Source organism: Dunckerocampus dactyliophorus, chromosome 6 (genome assembly GCF_027744805.1).
Source record: "Dunckerocampus dactyliophorus isolate RoL2022-P2 chromosome 6, RoL_Ddac_1.1, whole genome shotgun sequence".
NCBI lineage: Eukaryota > Metazoa > Chordata > Actinopteri > Syngnathiformes > Syngnathidae > Dunckerocampus > Dunckerocampus dactyliophorus.
The window spans coordinates 7,246,572-7,266,601 of NC_072824.1; the positions used below are offsets into that span (position 1 = coordinate 7,246,572).

The window sequence follows — 20,030 nt, forward strand, 5'->3', positions numbered from 1 at the left end:
GAGGCACTGAACCGGGGGGGATATTAATAAGCCCACACCAGCTTGCAGCCTCTCCCCTGCGGCAACTCCAGAGTAGAACAAGGTCCAGCTGCCCTCGAAGTTTCAGAACCCAAACTGTGGGGTGAAGGGAGTCTGACTAGGTATAGTCAGAATATTTCAACCTCTTGCAGAAGCTCCTTCCTCAAACCCCTCCACCATGATAAGGTGATGATTCACAGAGGTGAAACGTCCGTTTCCTGTTTCCATGTATAAGCAAGCTCTCGATTAGTGTTAAGGACATTTTGTGATTAAACCATTAAGACCACAGTTGGACTCACACAGTGTATTAATAACACAAGACGCGCACCATACACTATACACTAACTGGAAAATGTATGCAAAGGGAAAAATTTAAGTTAATTTTAGACGTTAACCAAAAAAACATGCTAACTGGGGCATACGCTAAACAAGTTTCCACTGTATTTTATTTTATTACACATATCCATTATCCTTTCTGTTTTTCCTGCCAATAAATGTGAATTAATTAAATGGAGTTACATTTTCTATACCATCCATCCATTTTCTATACTGCTTATCCTCACTAGGGTCGCAGGTATGCTGGAGCCTATCCCAGCTGACTTCGGACGAGAGGCGGGGTACACCCTGGACCAGTCGCCAGCCAATCACAGGGCACATATAGACAAACAACCATTTACACTCACATTCATACCTATGGACAATTTAGAGTCGCCAATTAACCTAACATGCATGTTTTTGGAATGTGGGAGGAAACCAAAGTACCCAGAGAAAACCCAAGCACACACGGGGAGAACATGCAAACTCCACACAGAAATGCCCAAGGGAGATTCTAGCCCGGACCTTCCCAATCTCCTTACTGTGTAGCCAACATGCTAACCACCTTGTGGCCTATTTTTAATTTTAATTAATTAAATTGTGGTTAAATCTAAAATACAAATGTGCAATTAATTGCAAGTAAAAGTAAAGTGTATTTAAATAAAAGTAAAGTAACGTGTATTTCAATGTAAATATGTATGTATGTATGTATGTATGTATAGTACTTTATTAATCCCACAGCAGGGAAATTCACTTGTTACAGCAGCAAGCAAGATACGCAAGTAAAGAATACATAGTGACACATGGTTCAGGTGGTGCAGGTGTTGTAGAGCCTGACAGCAGTCTGTATGAAGGACCTGCGGAACCTCTCCTTCTTACACCGTGGGTGTAACAGTCTGCTGCTGAAGGAGCTGCTAAGGGAACCCACAGTGTCATGTAGCGGGTGAGAGGTGTTGTCCATGATGGATGTCAGCCTAGCCAGCATTCTTTTCTCTCCCACTTCCTCCATGGAGTCCAGAGGACCGTCCAGGACAGAGCTCGCTCTCCTGATCAGCCTATTGATCCTGCTCCTGTCCTTGTCCGTGCTGCCCCCTCTCCAGCAGCCCACAGCATAGAAGATGGCTGAGGCCACCACAGAGTCATAAAAGGTCCGTAAGAGAGTCCTGCACACACCAAAGGACCTCAGTCTTCTCAGCAGGTGGAGGCGACTCTGGCCCTTCTTGTAGAGGGCGTGGGTGTTGACGGACCAGTCCAGTTTGTTGTTAAGGTGAACACCCAGGAATTTGTAGCTGTCTACCAACTCTATGTCCGCTCCCTGGATGTTCATCGGTGTGAAGTGAGATGTTTTCCTCTGGAAGTTAAGGATCATCTCCTTTGTCTTGCTGGTGTTGAGTTGCAGCTGGTTAAGATCACTCCAGCTGACAAAATCCCTGATGACCGTCCTGTATTCCAGATCATTCCCCTCTGAACCACAACCCACAATGGCTGTGTCGTCAGAGAACTTCTGGATGTAACACTGTGTGGACACTGTCACTGACTTGTCTTGATTTGGCATTCACGTATGAAGGTACTTCTGCACCTGCACGTGACTGGCAAAGCTCATTAATAATAACGAAGGGCATGGCCAGCATGTTGTCCCCTCCCCCTACCGTAGCATATTAGCCATTGTGACACGTGCAGGCAGAACTTCAGCACGATTGTTCTTCAGCGTAGAACAATCCGCTGTCTAATTATCTTGACGGCCTCAGCAACTCCACAGCAACCCACCAAACCTCCAGCAGGAGACAACCGCTTCTCCTCCTCTGTAGTTTTGGCTGTTCACACCTGATCACTTTTTTTGGAGCTTAGTATGAGCAAGAAGTTAGCATAGCACAGTTCGAAGGACTCATGTTCTGACATATCATGCTACTGTGTTGAAGCATGTTGTTAATCATCTTCAGGTGATTGGACCTCTGTGGTTCTGTCCATCATGTTAAAGAAAAGACAAATGTATGACATTTGATTATGTTTTAATGACATTACCAGATTACTTTTGACACATGAATTAAGTCCTTGATTGGTTGCCAAGCAACAATCAGTTCAAGCTAAATGTCAGTCCACTTTAACATCTTTTTGTTGTGTCACCTCAGAGTGTACAGCGCTCCGAATGGCTCGCTGCATCAACCATGTGCACATGTGCACACTCAGGAAGGCTCCCCCCACCACCCACATCCAATTCCTCCTCAGCCAGCTGTTAGCTTTCATCTGCAAAGCAAACATTACCAGCTTTAGCAACATCTTGCTGCCATGAGAGAAGCTGCAACAAGTAAATGCTTCCCTCAGGTGGACCAGAAGTGTGGAACAAGCTGGTCCACTTTAGTGAGGCAGCGAGGTCTGCGAGCAGCAGGGGCGCTGCGCTTACCTCAGCTACTTGCTCTTATCCGCCTGCGGCTGAGACACAAAGGCGACGATTGCGGGTTCCGGAACGACGTCCTGTGTGCTTCGTTGATGTAGCAGGGGGTAGGACTTCAGCTGGTACCAGCCCACATGGATCAGAACCAGACTGGTGCCCATCACCAGCAGAACCTTGTAGTGCCGCCACACGTCACGCAAGCCCATCACACGTCTGACAAAAGGATTCTGTCAAAACACACAAGTCGGTGACACGTCCTCGACTCACTGCATGAAGGACATGAAACAGTCAATCGTGTTGTCTCATGTCGGATGTTTATGTTTAATGTTAGATGTCCCGTGTTATGTGTCCAGCATGTAGTGACTGTTAGAAGAGACCAATGAGAACGTTTGAGGTTATTTTAAAAAAGCACATATTCAGTAAGCATAAGCTACCATAGCTAACCCGAATAGAAAACAGAAGCTATAAAATGTTCGACATGTTTTTGTTAGTTAAAGGTCCAAAAGATTAAATCACTGTCCACATAGTTGTGGGCCGAGTGTACGTGTATTTAATGAAGTGTCCATTGAGTCGTTTGAATGAAAGAGAAGATAATAGTGATCAATAGTCAATATTTGACGCAAACGTTAACGTCACCGATTAACTGTTACACTAGCGACGTAAAACCAGAATAAGTGACATAAAAAGGTAGAAATGATTAAGTAAATCACCTTCACAACGATCTTCCTGCGGCGCCAGCCATCACGTCGGGAATAAGCGACGTAAAAAGTGCCTGAACAAAATGGTGCGCGTGAACATTTGAACATTTTTATGGAGCAAAATCAGGACGTAAAATCGTTCCCCCTAAACCGTAGTTGTTTTTGTATGAACACAAAATGTTACTGTTTTTTTAAACGATAATTTTTTTTAATACAGGCATCAGCGTGGGGGACTGCACAGTGACGTATCTCAACCGCAGACGAGCACTCATTTCATAATACATTAGTCAAGTTTCGGATTAACAGTCGTTAGCATGTTGGCCACACAGTCAGCCGATCGGGAAGACGTGCGTGCGTGGGTTTTCTCCGGGTACTCAGTTTTCTTCCCACATTCCAAAAACATTCATGTTAGGTTAATTAGAGACTCTAAATTGTCCATGGGTATGAATGTGAGCGTGAATGATTGTTTGTCTATATGTGCCCTGCGGTTGGCTGGTGACCAGTCCAGGGTGTACTCCGCCTCTCGCCTGCAGTCAGCTGGGATAACCTCCAGCATACCCCCGCTACCCTAATGAGGATAAGCGACATAGAAAATGGATGGATGGATGCTGCTATACAATAAAAAGTGAGGTATCTTACAATATTTCAGTAGTAGTCTTAGTAGTTTTAACTTTTGACATATTTTGCTTACAAATGTTTTTACTTGTTAAATTTTGCTTAAGCATTTATTGTCTATTTATGAAGTTGACTTCAGTGAATCACCTTGTGTGTGTTGTCATGGAGACGCTTCATCAATGATTCATTCTTCATCATCACACCTGCTGCGTGTTTGTGTGTGCGTGCGTATGTTAAAAGTGGTTTCATGTTGATCCCCTGCAGGGCCACAACAATGCAACGCTGTAGAGGGGTCAAGGGTCAAAGCAGCATGTCTTTGCCAGCTGCTACCATAGCAACCAGGTCTAGCAACACACAGTCACATCATTCCAATAAAGTTACTCCAATAAAGGTATTCCAAAACATTCTTTATTAGCAAACTCTTCAAAGATAATAAATAGAAACAGTAAAACAAGTTAGCCACAACGCTTTAAACAAGAATAAAATATGACATGACTGTCTGTTAGAGTCTAGAAGGACTTCCATCGGATGGCTGACAAGATGGTGTGCACAAAGTAGAGTAGCGTTGCTGTGTACGAGAACACCTGAAAGCAACACACACACACAAACACACATTACTTGAACATGTCACACTGTGTGATGTGTGTGTGTGAGACAAACCACAGCTGAGATATCCAGTTGGTAGTTCTGGAAGTCAACGCCATCCCTCATGTCCAGGGTCACCTTTGCCAAGGCCACTGAGGCGCTCAGGTAGAAGACAGCGGCAATGAAATGATAGACAAAGTCCTGAAAAAGAAGACAGCAGCGCTCTTGGTCCACAAGCAGCAGCAGCAGCAGCAGAAGAAGAAAGAGGACTCACTGCTGCTGCCCAGCTGCTCTTGTTGGAATGACAGCCACAGGCAAACATCAGCATCCACAGGAAGGTGACGACGAAGCAGAAGACAGACACGAACATCACCCAGCCTTGGGGATTCTGTGGGACCACAAGCGTGCACGCCACCAGGATCCACACCAGACCACCAAATACCTGTGCACACACACACACAGTATCAGTGTGTGCACAGGTGTTTTACTGCTTGTCTCCACCACAGCAAGAAAGAAGAGGACTGGAATGTTGACAGTTGTTTTGACTCCGCCTACTCACACTATTGGTCATCTAATTTCCATCCTTTCACCTTTGACATGTGCAGCCAACACTGACTGATCACACACACACAATAATTATTATTAAGTATAAAATAAGTTTCAAAGAAAAAGGTGTTACCAGTTCAGGCAGGTAGAGAATGTCAGGGATGGTGCAGCAGACTCTCAGGCCGCTGGGAAGGCTCTCCATGGTGTGAGTGTTGGACGCCATCCTGTTGCTGCCCCACAAATAAACCACAAAAGGCTCAAGTAGCCACGATAAGTGGAATCATATCGCGCACGCAGCGGGACTATACTGCCTCGCAGGTTCTTGACAGCTCTTCAGTGTTTGAGTCGGCTGGCTCACTCGTCGCCATGACAACCGCCGCTAATTGCAGTCACGCGACCACGCCGCTGTACAGGTGATCCGAACACGAGCAAGCTAAATGCTACTACTATGTTTTTCTGCTAAAACTCTCCTAAGTTGTTGTCATGTGTGACACCGATTAACATGCCCATTATTATCTTTTATTATTAAAAGTGTGCCCTGACTGCTTAATTGTTGCAATGTCATGGTTTGTGTTGTTGCCATGGCAACCTGTTGTCTCATTAACAGCCAGGAGAACAATTGTCTCGATCCATTGTGGACCAGGATCTGTTCATGTCATCCTACATTCCTGGTGACGTAACAACCCATATGTCCGCACAGACATTGAAGTCAAATGTGACGTGTTGTTACCATGGTAACGGTCACACACCACCTGAGCTTTTGTCCTCTTGACGTGGTGAATGTAACTGTAGCGTACGCACGCGCCACAACACTGTCAAAATGGAATGTAAAGTGTAATGTGCACGCCAGGCCACCAGTTGGCAATGCGAGTGTGTATAGAAACCTCAGTGTATGTGTGACGAAAGTAGGCATGGGCCGGTATGAGATTTTGACAGTAACCTTGGGCAAAAATATCAGTTTCACGTATATAATAATAATTACAGCTCGAAAATGTGTTATTTTGAAATATCTTAATTTTAAAAACAAAAAAAGAAAGTGGAACATATAAAAAAAACCCAACTAAATAATACATGAAATGCAGTTCTCAATGCAGTTGACTGTGGCTAAACTCAAGTAAAAAAACTAACAATTTTGGTAAAAAAAAAAATGCAAAAGCAAAATGCAAATAAACAACGTAAATAACAAAAAAAAACTCGTAGCACGTCACAGTTTTTTCCAAACACTTGTTTCCGGGTCCTGTGATTACAACTGAGATGTTGGGTCACTGACGTGAACTTTGCTTAAATATATTAAGCAAAGTAATTAGGTTCTACATTGTTGGATTTGTTGAAAGCCAACGTTAAATTTGCAAAAATTACAATTATAGTTCATGGTGTCAGCAGTGACGAAACTAGCTTGCAGCTCTGTCCCATTTCCGGATGTGATGTACTGGGGGTAATACTACTGACACATTGCTCAAATCTTCGCTATAATCACTGTAAACATCCTACTGTATGTCTCATACGCCAATATGTTTGTGTAGCTGAACATACTACCCCCGTTACGTCACTTCCAGAAATGCAAGCTAGTTCGTCATGGCTGGTGCCATGAACTGTAAACGCCATTTTTGCTAATTTACCGCTCGCTTACAACAAATCGAACAATGTACAGTAGAACATAATTACAAACAATATATATACTATTTTTAAGCAAAGTTGATAAATCATGTCAGGCACCCTTTGTTGTTGCTTGTTGTTCAGTGGAGAGTTAACAGTTTATACCACTTTTCCTCAACTCCTGTCTCGTTCTGAATCGCATCTCCGCATTTGATGACCCTTAACATGAGTAATATGTCGACCAACATTGGCGACAACAGCACGTCTGTACCGGTGCCGCTTAATACCAACGAGGCGGCTAACCCAGGTGCTATCTATGCCCGACTTTTGGCAACACAGCACACGCCTGTGGTTTCAAGTCATCGAAGCCCAGTTCAGATTGCGAGGAATAACACAGGACATAACAAAGTATTTTCACACAGCGGCCGCGCTGGACCGCCACTTTCTCTCACACCGCAGAAAAGGTTTAGCTGACAATTATCGTGGTTTTGAAACTGTGGCTTTTTCATACCGTGTTATACCATGAAATCAGTAACCGGCCCATGCCTTGATGTAGACAATGACAAGAAAATACACATTGTCACTGAAACATATTGATTCATGTTGCCCTTAAAGAAACTTGCACCCTAACATCATTGATTGTAATTGATGATGACACAAACATAAGAAACATCACCATACTGTGTGGCTACATGTTAGCCGCCTGATGACATCATTCAACATGTATTCACATGGAATGACCTTTCACCTGTGTCCCCATGCCCAGAGTGAGGCCAGCGAGGACAGCAGAAAAAAACAGCGTGGTTCTGTCACAAAAGTTTGGGCCGGGCCGGGTTGGGCCTGATCGAGGAAAACGCTCCGATGTGGCTAATTAGGTTGGGTTCCACGCTGTGAGCCTGTTCTCCCGGTATGCTGCGGACTATGTTGTACAGAACTTTGTCCTTGGCATTGCCTTTGGTGCAAAAGGCATCGTCCAGGTAGCGGGCCACCCTCAGGGAGGCATTCCCAGGGAACAGCATGGCAGGGGTGCAGCACTCGGTGGCAGGGGAAACGGCATACAGCTGAGGGGAGACACGGCGCAACTCCAGCAGGTAATGGCGCCCCAGCAGCTCGGCGGCGGCCATCACGTAGACGGTGAGGAGGAGGAGGTGCAGGGCGGATGGCGTGAAGGAGAAGGAGCAAGGATTCCAGTAAGAAAGTGTGAGAAGCACCAGTGTAGTGCCCACCACGCCCAGTCCAACCCATTCCAGGATGCGGTAAGGCTCAGGGTTCCAGTAGCGCTGCAGCCTCTCAGGGTGGTACAGCTTGACGTAGAGTGTGTGCGCGGCGAAGCGCCGACTCAGCAGATCCTGGACCACCTGGAAGAAGTTCTGCAGGGGAAGGGCGTCATCTTCTAAGACCACCAAGTTCCTGGGCCGCACCGAGTTGAAGGCGTGACGCAGACAGAACGTGTAGTCTCTCTTCTCCTGCTCAAAGATGTTCACGTGCTCCGGACTCCTGTCTCGCCTGCGGATTACTCTGAAGTTCCCCTCCAGAAGTCTGGCGTCTCCGTTGTCCTGAGGGTTGCTCGCCACGTCGCACAGCAGAACCTCAGCACACCGCCGTTCCCCGCATGTGCCCAGCACGACACTCAACTGGTGCATCACCTGCAGCAGGTAATGGAAGTCTCGCCCGTCGTGACGCTGGGCCGTCACCACGGTAACCAACAGCTCAGGGCTCGAGGCCACGTCCAAAAAGTTCATAGAGGAGCTCTGCCAGAAGCGCAGAGCATGCTGACCTCGCTGCAAGCTCTCCTGCAAAGCATCCTCGCTTATGCCGTCCAGGTAGGTGGACCTGAGGAAGAAGTAAGAGTAGACCAGGCGGTGGCAGCACACGGGAAGCAGCATGCAGAATGTGAAGAAGAACAGCAGCAGCGCCTGAGTCAGCACGCTGGACCATGGCAGGTGGCGCCTTAGCCGGGCCAGTTGATGCATCAGGCGATGTGCACTGTGACCTGAGAGACGAACAATGTCGAGAGTACGTGATGCCACCTGCTGGAGAACGTCTTGTAATCTGTGGGCAAACACACAAACACAATGTATGACAAGATAATATTTCACCACTATTTCAATGTTTGCAGCAACCTCTGCAGTTCAAAAGTGTTAAATGCCAACTTTCTTCACAATGGAATTACACATCCAAGAATGAGGGCCTGAAGGTCTGGGAAATATCTGAAGCAAGCATGATGCTAGAGATTTAACACATGCTGGAGACTTAATGCATCATCATTGTGAAAGGGTGATGGGTTTGTGTTGTTCTGAACATTCATTTCCCAGGATACGAATGTGAGAAAGGGTTTGTGTTGTTCTGAATATTCACTTCCCACTGTATCTTGTTATTGTTATCTGCTGACCTTGCCTACCAGGTGCTTGTTATGTACTGAGGAAGACAGGACACTCATATAACCAAACTAGGTTGCCTGGCGCCTGTTTTGTTAAAAACAGTAACTCTGTGTGCGAATGCCTGAGTTTTGGGGCCGGCCACCCCGTTCTCACGCTCGCACGAACAGACTGGCATAAAGAGGGGAGAGCGAAAACACGTAGACGGAGTCTGCTGCGGGTTGTGATCGAACGCCCAGCCGATTGACGCGAACTCTTCCACGGGTGTTGGCTCTCCACTCTGTTGGCGTAGGTAAGAGGCTTTTTCGCTGCAATCATATATCTTGTGTGTTGATGCTTAAATAAATACGCCCTTGTTTAGGCTAAAATACCTTGATGTGTCTGTGCCATTCTGTGTGCCGACTGAACACGATCCTCTAAAAATATTCTAAAACAATCATGTAAAGACGCAGATTTCTTACAATACTTTGAGAGAGAGAGAGAGAGAGTGGACAATAGTTTTAGATTTTAATGACCAACCAGAAATCTCGGCTTGTGTTCTCTGGGAGACAGCAAAAGTTATGCGTGAGAAAACAATTTCCTATTCTTCATATAAGAAAAAGAAAGAAATATTATTGGAATTAGAGTTGGAGACAAAAAAGGTGAAACCACTTGTGCTGATTCACAAGTTGAGCACACCTTGAGCAATTTAAGAAAACTGAAACTAGGTTACAAATAAATTACTGATAAGAAACCTCAGTTCCAACTGCAGGGATTACATTTGGAGAAGTTCGAGCATGGCAATAAACCCTTAAATACTTAGCTCTATCTCCTCCATTACAGACTCAGGAGGTAATCTCACCCACCTCCCAGAGGAAATTAATTCTATCTTTAGAGACTTTTATTATAAACTTATATACACCTGAGATCAATCCATCTCTCCCAGACATTTCTCAATACCATAGAATTACGCAAATTAAATAAAAACAGGTGACAAACCATTTAATTATCAGAACTTCATGATTTGACCGCCTTTGTTGAGAGCCAGCAGAAATATACCATGCAGGGCTGTACGCTTAGCTTTTTCACCAGGAGCACCTAAATTTAAAAAATTAGGAGCCATGAGAAATTTCTTAAACAACACATTTTTATTATTAACACTCAAACAACGTACGCAGTAACACACGTGTGCACTCATACATATAAACACAGTGCCATCATGAGGCCTACATCTCTCTGGGACTGCAGTCCACAAGTATGAATGAATCATACATACCCTGGCATACTACATCCTATACATACATCTACTAAGCTACACACACAGTCACATAACATGACTGGCATCACGTCACATGCAATTAATTACATTACTAATGGCAGCTTTTCACACTATACAAGAAGAACGGCATTGATATCAACCCAACCTATGACAACCATGTCATAATATTTTCTGCTAATAATAAAAATAACTATAGAATATACAATTTCTGGAGAAATTGTGGTGTGAATGCGTGAGCTGAATGAAGGGATGAAGGGGGGAAAACAGAAATGAGCAGGAAAGGCGTGAGTGTCGAAGCAGAAGAGGCGAAGACGCGCTGCTACGATGGCAGATAACACAGAAATGAGCAGAAAAGACGCGAGTGTCCAAGCAGAAGAGGCGCTGAAATGGCGCGGAACTATGCCGAAATTTAAAATGGATGTATGAAAGATACCGTGTAAATGCGTGAGCTGAATGAAGAGATGAAGTTGGGGAAAAACAGAAATGAGCAGGAAGCATGAGGTGAATGAAAGGATGAAGGGGGGAAAAACAGAAGTGAACAGAAAAGGAGCGAGTTACGAAGCAAAAGGGATAAAGAACAATGTGTTAATACTTACAAAAATGTAAAAAATAAAATAAAATAAATTCTACTATGCCAATGCGTCTGTGTAGGCTCTCAGTCGTACAGGAGTTGTCCATCGAGGGAAAGGCTTCTTGAGACGTCATCTGTACTTCTGTGAAGAAGGTGTCGGACGTTTCGCTCCTCATCCGAAGAGCTTCGTCAGCAAACTAATAAGTGCCGGTAGCCTAGGCCTTAAATACAGTAAGAGTGGGAGGAATTGGTGTGCCAACACCCTCCTCCTATTGGTTCCTTACACTAAGCCTGGGCGGAGTAGTGGTATTATCCTTTCCTGCTATTAACACCTCCGATAAAAGGGAAGTGTCGCTCCCTGAGTTGGGTATGAACGACCGGGTCGTTCATACCCAATTGTCGCTCCCTGAGTGTCGCTCCCTGAGTTGGGTATGAACCGGGTCGTTCATAACCAAGTGTCGCTCCCTGAGTGTCGCTCCCTGAGTTGGGTATGAACGACCGTCGTTCATACCCAACTCAGGGAGCGACACTTCCCTTTTATCAGAGGTGTTAATAGCAGGAAAGGATTATACCACTACTCCGCCCAGGCTTAGTGTAAGGAACCAATAGGAGGAGGGTGTTGGCACACCAATTCCTCCCACTCTTACTGTATTTAAGGCCTAAGCTACCAGCACTTATTAGTTCGCTGACGAAGCTCTTCGGATGAGGAGCGAAACGTCCGACACCTTCTTCACAGAAGTACAGATGACGTCTCAAGAAGCCTTTTCCTCGATGTACTATGCCAATAATAAAATGCTAGCACTAACATGCTAACACCTGACATGATAGCATGTCTATATAGGTTTTTGCTTTCAAAAACAGCTAAAATTCTACTATGCTAATGTTAACATTAGCACGCTAAACCTGGCACGATAGCGCTATGTGTCTGCTAATGTTAAAATGAATGAAAATGGCTAAAAATGCTACAATGCTAATGTTAGCATGATAACAATTTTAACATGCTAACATTAGCATGCTACCACTTAACAGTGTTTTTATAAGTCTGCACTTACAAAAAGGCTGAAAAAGGCTATTATGCTAACATTAGCATGCTAAAATGTAACACCTAACAAGGTAAGGCTAAATGTCTTCGTCTTTTAATTCTCTTAAAAATGGCAAAAATGGTACTATGCTAATGTTAGCGTGCTAGCAATGTTAACTGCTAGCATGCTATTGCCGTAATCCCTAACCCTAAACCTAACCACCAAATGGTGGAGCTTCTTGCCTTTAACAGTAGACGAAGGAAAAACTAATCAAACTAACGAGCTGGTTCTTGTCGTTCATTTCAAAGAGCCGGCTCATAGAGTAAATTCGTACGCGATCGACCCATCACTACAGCTTAGGAGTGGCACAGCCGATTCGTTCGTGATCGACCCATCACTACGTGCATCTTAAGATAATGGTAATGGTTTAATTCATCCTGAGCATGCACACAAATTACAGAGGAGCTTGTCACATAACACAATTCCCAATTCTGCATGTCCAACAAGGAGTCGGAAGAAGCAAAGCTTATTTAATCCTACCCCTCATCAGTTTCACATCACTTGCAATACATTTATTCAATGTACAACAGACTTTATCATGGTAAGAAATTGATAATAGCTGATGAAATAGTTGACAGAGACCCAGTTTGATGGTGAGTGAGTACAGACAATGTACCCACCGAAACAGAAGAGTTTGTAGTCAGTGCAAGACTGGTTAGATATAGCATTGTACGTCCACAGTGCTTCAGGTGTCTTCTTCCTTGTACTTTATCAACATCAACTGCTTGTACTGTTTCTTGAAATCGCTCATTTTAGTCCATTGTTTGAGTTCCTTACTTAATCCGTTCCACAACTTGATTCCACACACAGAAACGCTGAAGGTTTTTTACTGTCGTCCCTGCATGTAAGCGTTTTAGGTTTAATTTGTCCCTAAGTTCATTTTCTCCTCTTTTGAGGGAAAGGCTTCTTGAGACGTCATCTGTACTTCTGTGAAGAAGGTGTCGGACGTTTCGCTCCTCATCCGAAGAGCTTCGTCAGCGAACAATAAGTGCTGGTAGCCTCGGCCTAGAAGGAGGGTGTTGGCACACCAATTCCGCCCACTCTTACAGTATTTAAGGCCTAGGCTACCAGCACTTATTAGTTCGCTGACGAAGCTCTTCGGATGAGGAGCGAAACGTCTGACACCTTCTTCACAGAAGTACAGATGACGTCTCAAGAAGCCTTTCCCTCGATGGACAACTCCTGTACGACTGAGAGCCTACACAGACGCGTTTCTCCTCTTTTGTTGAGAAGAATTTGTTAACACTTTTGGGTAACATGTTATAGTTTGCTTTATGTGTAATTTTAGCTGTTTGATAGTTTACCAGATTTGTATGTTCCCTGTAAGCGACATTATGGATCATCCTAGCTGACCTTTTCTGTAGCATACTTAATGAGTGTACTTTTATAGTTGTTTCCCCATATCGCCACACAATAGGCTAGATACGGTAATACCAGAGAGCAGTACAGAATATGGAGTGATTTTTGGTCAAGAATGAATTTTGCTTTATTCCGTACTGAGGTATTTCTAGCCACTTTATGTTGTATATTTTTAATGTGAGATTTCCAGTTCATATTATTATCTAATGTGACCCAGAGAAATGTATTTTCATTTACCCTGTCAATGTCTGTGCCTTCAATTTGTATTTGCGCAAGTGTAGGTTTTAACCCAGTTCAAAGCTAATCCTCTGATTCCATATCTTTCTAGTTTTGTAATTAGGATATTGTGATTAATTGTATCAAAGGCTTTTGTCAAATCCATAAATACTGCAGCTGCACACTTTGTGGTGCACAGCATTGGTGATTTCCTCAGTGATTTCCATTACCGTCATGGAAGTTGAAATGTTTGTTCTGTATCCGTATTGGCTGTCCGCTAGTAATTCATTCTTATTAATGCATTTGTCCAACCTGCTTTTCAATGATTTCAGAAAATTGAGGTAATAAGGAGACTGGTCTGTAGTTTGTAAATTGATATTTGTCTCCATTTTTGAAAATTGGAACTACTTGAGCTGTTTTCATTTTGTTAGGGAATTTACCAGCCTGGAATGATAAATTACTGACGTACGTCAGCGGTTCTGCAATCTCATTAATAACTGTTTTTATCATTTCCATTCCTATTCCGTTACAGTCAGTTGATGTTTTTGCTTTACATTTACTAACAATGTCAATGACTTCCTTTTTTGTTACCTCAGTGAGGAACCTGCAGTCGAGAATCCAGTCTATAGTTTCATTCCTTTCCTCTACTGACAAGGAATTTGGTATCTTTTCTTCCAATTTTGGTCCAATATTTACAAAGTAGGTATTGAGCCTTTCGACTACCTCGTGCATATTATCATATCTAATATTTCCCTCTGTAAAATAGTGAAGGTAATCAGCTTTCTTAGCACCATTCCTGATAATACCGTTTAGAATGCCCCATGTTGCTCTGATATTGTTTTGATTCTTGTCTAATAATTGACTGTAATATTCTTTTTTACACACTTTCAAAATGTTTGTTAACTTTATATAGTTTTTTAAATTATAAATCTTCTATATAACGTGTTTTTCTTCTTACAAACATTCTGCAATCTTTTCGTCATCCATGGCTGATTCCTCTGTTTTGCTTATTAGTTCCTTCTCTCAGTGGGCTGTGTTTATGGCAGTACTTCATATAAGTGTTAAGAAAGTTCTCATTTGCCTCATCTATGTCATTCTCACTATACACGCACTCCCATCTTAGTTTTTCTAGATCTTTCTTAAAGGCGCTAATACTTTCCTCTGTATGTGATCTTTTGAAGACCCTGATATCGTCCCTCTTTCCCTTTTTATGGTTTTCATTATAGAATATGAACACTGGAAGATGATCACTTACAGTATATCATTAATTAGCAGCCCACTAGTTGTACTGTTATTAAAATCGTTGAACATATTATCAATTCATGTTGCGCAATGATCTGTAATCCTGCTAGTCCTGGTGATTTTAGGATATAGACTTAATCTGTGCATTGTATCTATAAAGTCATCTATTCTGTTTTGCTTATTTGAATTCAGGAGATCAATATTGAAATCTCTGTTTTTTGACTGATATCTGTAAATGTTGCGTTGATGCATTCCTCGAATGTTTCAATACTTGGTTTAGGTGTCCCATATATTCAACTTATTAATGCATTTTTGCTTTTTTTCTTTACTAATTTCTATCTTCTATAATTTCCATTACATGTTTTTTTACCGCTTTGTAGTTCAGATGTTTATCTACATACACGGCCACTCCTCCTCCACCTTTGTTGTTCCTATTGACGCAGGTCATGTCTTAACCTTCTACCTCAAAATCCTTGCCCTTATCAGCGTTGATGCAAGTTTCTGAGATTGCTATTATTTTGAAGGGTTCCTTAAATTCACTCAAGTATTGTCTGATATTGTCATCATTTGCATACATATATCTTAGGAGTGACAGACAACTTAGGAGGGGCACCTGAGGCAATACCGTATGGCGTAGACCACAAATTTTTGCAGAAAAAAAATCCTCTATGATTTGAACATTCCATCTTGAAGGTGGTCCCAATTGGTTGAGAAATGTGAGAAATATGGAATTTGAAATGAAGGAGTTAGACGTAAAAAAAAAGCACCGTCACGTGACCAGAAATTAGATTTGACGACAGGCCAACATAATCTGAATATTTCGATCGACATGACTCACCTCAGTCGACATTCTCCTGATATTTCGTTGTTATATTCCACAATGACTCGCAGAAGTAATTCTACTTCTCGTAAGTCTTCATGTGTCTCGATGACAGACTTTTGCGCATGCGTTCTTTTTTCTTCTATGGTTTGCAGTGTTATGTGGTTCTGTCTGTGTGCCTGTTCACAGAGCCCATCACTAGTGCAGCTCAAAAATTTCAGCAGAAAAAAAGTTCTCCAATGATTAAAACAGTCTGTCTTGGAGCCGGTCTGAATTGGTTGAGAAATGTGAGGAATATGGAACTTTGAAAAATTCCCCATTCATTTTTTCAAAGGGAAAAAAATGTGTGGTACACAGGTAGACTATACTTGAGTACGATCTAGTGGCTAAAATGTGTAGTACACCTCTCATGACAATTATTCAAAAAATGGTCTAAAGAGAAGTTTTTTTATTAAATCAATTATCGACCAGCAAAATTTGTTATCGTGACAGGCATAGTGATGTATAATGTGATGTACTGAAATGCTGTGGGTTTTTAGCGTTGTTGTCACGTATGAGTGTTTTAGGTTTAATTTTTACCTGAGATCATATTTATCCTTTCTTGTAGCAAAGTATTGTATGAACATTCTGTCTTGGAGGTGGCCCAAATTGGTTAAAAAATGTGAGAAATATGGAACTTTGGAAAAACTCCCCATTCATTTCAAATGGGAAAAATTCAGTGGTACACAGGTACAGCGTGCACTATACTAGAATAATAGCCCTAAGTGTTTATAAAAGTGTCTGATAGTGTGTATGTGTATGATACTACTGATGCCAACTGCCATAATACAGAAGAAGAAAAAGACATCTGTAGACGGTTCCCGCTCTCCGGTCTCGCTACCAGCTTCTCATAGAGATCAATATAAGTCCAACTGCACAGAAGACGTCTCGTTTTGGTAAAAACTGGGTTGTAGCTGTTTGTCTGTGTTGCCACGGTTGGAAAGAGGTATGGTTTGCTGTGTTAGAACCATTCACTTGGGAGTTATTGATCCCGGAAGTTTGAATATGTGAATATGTTTCTAACTTTACCGCAGCCTCTTTTGCGTTATCTCGCAAAACAGTTTTGCGTTATCTCGCAAAAGTTTTGCGAGGGAACGCTCGCTAGCGACGGGAATCTACACTACTGAACTAGCCGAGAGAGTGCCATGTTTGTGTCCGACTATTGCGCCCCCTTTCTCGGCCACGGCGTGTGGATATCCGCCGTATACTCCCGAGATCCGTGGTAGCGCGGAGGCTGCCAGCCATGGCAGGTGGTGAGCACCGCTCCAGAGTGTACAGTGACGTTGGCGTTTTTTAATGTAATCATTTATGTAAAGCTGCATATCGCAGTGAAGCCTGTTTGCTGTGAATTACAGCCACCCTGGTCCACCAACAATTGTCATGATATGAGATATGTTTACTGTATTCAGCATACAGTATGAATGGTCAGGAAGTGAGCTAAATAAAAGATGTAAACAACATGGCCATATGTGGACACCACATTATCAAACTTTATTCAACTTTTGGAATACCGTTGTCCCATCTATTTTTATTTTTACCATCACTCTACTGTATATTTGTTTTCAGCACACTATTACTATACTACTATTACTATTATTATTGTATTTACATATTGTATTTACAATGAGTTAATAGTCATTCCCCCAGAAGATGCTGAGCCAAGTTAAGTCAGCTTCTACACAATACAGCACTCCGGGACCTTTCAAAAGCTACAATGTCAGTATGGAAAAGTCGAATAAAACAAAATGCAATTCTGGACTTTCTTACTGAACAATCTGAGAGAAAACGTCGACGACACGAGGAGAGCGAGGCCAAAACAGGAAGGTTTTTAAACCTTGAAATGATGATAAGTTTTATACATTTGTTGATGACACTTGTTATATTTTTAATTTCTATTATTTATGTATATTTGCTACATTTTGTATGTTTATAAATGTTGTTACAGTGCTGGTTGTAAGCTGTTATTTATTACAATTGTTTGTTGTTTTGCAATAAATGTCACAGTTTGTAAAAATGTGTGCCACTTATTTCATTAATTATCTCATCTGCCTATGTAACAGCCAGCAAGCGGAGAAGGGTGATAACGTAATAAGAATCAAGTAGTGTCCCATTTCTCAGTGGCTTCTTCCCCTTAGCCCTCGGTTTTAAGGGGTAGACTTGGGATTCAGCTTTAATCACCGTCCACATACTTGTGGGCAAGTGTACGTGTACTTAATGAAGTGTCCACTGAGTTTGTCTTGAATGAACGAGAAGAAAATGGCGATCATTAGTCAATATTTTACGCATTCGCTAATGTTGTTTAACCAGAATAAGATAGAAAAAGATAGAAATGATGACGTGATTACCTTCACAAAGCTATTCCTGCAGCGCCAGCCATGACGTCTACCAGAGGTGATACAAAAAGTGCCTGAACAAAATTATTCGCGTGAACATTTTTATGAAACAAAAACAGGGACCAAATCGTTTCTTCTAAACCAATGGTTGATTTTGTATGAAAACAAAATGTTTATATGCAGCTTAAAACACGTTTGTTTTTTCAACGATGTGGTTTTAAAAGACAGGCGTTCGCGCGGGGGACCGCACAATGCCTTTGACTCAGGGGCTGTGTCTAAATCCGGTGTCTGCATGTCACTGCGCAATACACTTTCTTAACAAAGAGAAACCAAACAAAATCCCATGTAATCATTTGAATAACATTAATACGTTCAAATAGAAACTCCATTATACAGAAGTTCTCTGATGTAGAGGTAAAAAAAAAATTGAGGACCCAATATCTAACATTCCCTGTAAGTGCAAAGGTGAAAGAAGTACATTTTAAGACCTTAAATGAGATTTATCCATCTAGTGAAATGCTAAGAGTAAGATTGAATATTGACCGTAACAAATGTATTTTCTGTGACTCAGAAAGTGAAACCACGGACCATCTTTTCTTTCACTGCATTTACCCAAACACATTTTGGGAGGACTTTGAGGACTGGCTTTCTTTTAAAATCCAGCTACAGGACACCCTCACAATGGACAACATATTATTTGGGGTGAACCTGAAGGAATCGGAAGCAGACTATGTTATAAATAACCTATTATTACTCTCAAAATATTTCATTCATTGCTTAAAGTGGAAAAAAGTAAAGCCTCTTTTCACAGTGTTTAAAAAACATCTTGTAGAAAATTATCTAACTGCCTTAAAATGTATGAAAGGTAAAAAAAAAAAGCAATGTCACAATGAAAATATTCAAAGACCTCTAGCGTTAATCATACAATTGTGTGAATATGTGTGAGTGTATGTATTTTTGTTTTACCTTGTGCCTTCAAATTGTTGGCATAATTGTATGTATATCCTTTTTGTTTGTTTATTGTGTGTGTCCTGTTCTAATAATAAATTTAAAAAAATCAGAGGTCTGCATATCATATGCGCAATACATACCCGGAACGCAATCGGTTCAACTGGGTCCTACATATGTGTAGAACGCGTCTACATCCAGCAGGCCAGTCGGCCTATTTTTCGGCAGTCACATGTTAGGCATGTGTAATCTACGCCATCCGTCGATCTGTTTTACGGCAGCAAGCGTCCCCCCCTCCACTCCCAAAAACGTAATTAAGACAGATAGAAATTTGAGAAATAACAACAGAATCAATCTTTTTTTTCTTATATCATATCAATGGTGCAAATGGACAATTCATAAGCCCTCTTTTCTTTGTTCAATAAATGAGTTTAAGTTTTTTATATACACAATGTAATACACAAAGCATTTGCTAGGAAGATATGTTTGGATGGATGGTATTTCCCCGTTTAGAAAAAAAATGGAAAAAGCTGAATCCTCTAGATTAATCCATCATTGCACTCTACTTATGGTTGTTTACATTGAAGACAGATTATTTGTCAAAGCATAAATGTACTTACCTGTGCAAAATTGGGGGCTTTCTAGCATAGTCAGTGCATCCATTAAACAAACAAATGGCAGGCTCATACAGCAAGCAGAATATTTGGTCATTTGGGGGGCCAAGGCGAACCCAGTCACTGGGGCCCTCCACATCCTAGTTACACAGCCATTTTATGTATATATATATCCAACATTTGGCCAATGAGTGAGCGCCCAGCTGCTCTGGCTTTATTAGCATATTTCAACATTTGACCAATCACGGATGATGACGACACTCCGCATCCGTAGCTGTTTTTACTCTCACAACAGTGTTCGGCGCTAAGTGTTTTAAGTCTAACTCTTTCCTAAGACCATATTTCTCTCTTGATGAGCACAATCGTATTACAGTTCTGGGTAGATCGTTATTTTTTTTTGCTTTA

The 20,030-nt window shown here is 42.1% G+C and overlaps 2 protein-coding genes across 3 annotated transcripts; both read right to left on the minus strand.

The window, feature by feature from the left end:
- Positions 1-4,431: 4,431 nt before the first annotated feature.
- On the minus strand, positions 4,432-5,442 carry LOC129182997 (myelin and lymphocyte protein-like). The gene is made up of 4 exons (XM_054779739.1): positions 5,303-5,442; positions 4,898-5,065; positions 4,699-4,824; positions 4,432-4,622 (listed from the first exon to the last, which is right to left on the minus strand). The coding sequence occupies exons 1-4, from the start codon at positions 5,390-5,392 to the stop codon at positions 4,548-4,550; spliced, it is 459 nt and encodes a 152-aa protein (XP_054635714.1). The 5' UTR covers positions 5,393-5,442; the 3' UTR covers positions 4,432-4,547.
- A 2,116-nt stretch (positions 5,443-7,558) lies between these two features.
- pgap4 (post-GPI attachment to proteins GalNAc transferase 4) lies at positions 7,559-18,122 on the minus strand. Of its 2 annotated transcripts, none has more exons than XM_054779714.1 (2): positions 18,076-18,122; positions 7,559-8,817 (listed from the first exon to the last, which is right to left on the minus strand). In XM_054779714.1, exon 2 carries the CDS (start codon positions 8,736-8,738, stop codon positions 7,575-7,577), a length of 1,164 nt encoding a protein of 387 aa, XP_054635689.1. In that variant the 5' UTR covers positions 8,739-8,817; positions 18,076-18,122; the 3' UTR covers positions 7,559-7,574. The 2 variants fall into 2 exon arrangements, with proteins under 2 accessions (XP_054635689.1, XP_054635688.1); XM_054779713.1 differs by lacking the exon at positions 18,076-18,122 and adding an exon at positions 15,710-16,817.
- Positions 18,123-20,030: the final 1,908 nt, after the last annotated feature.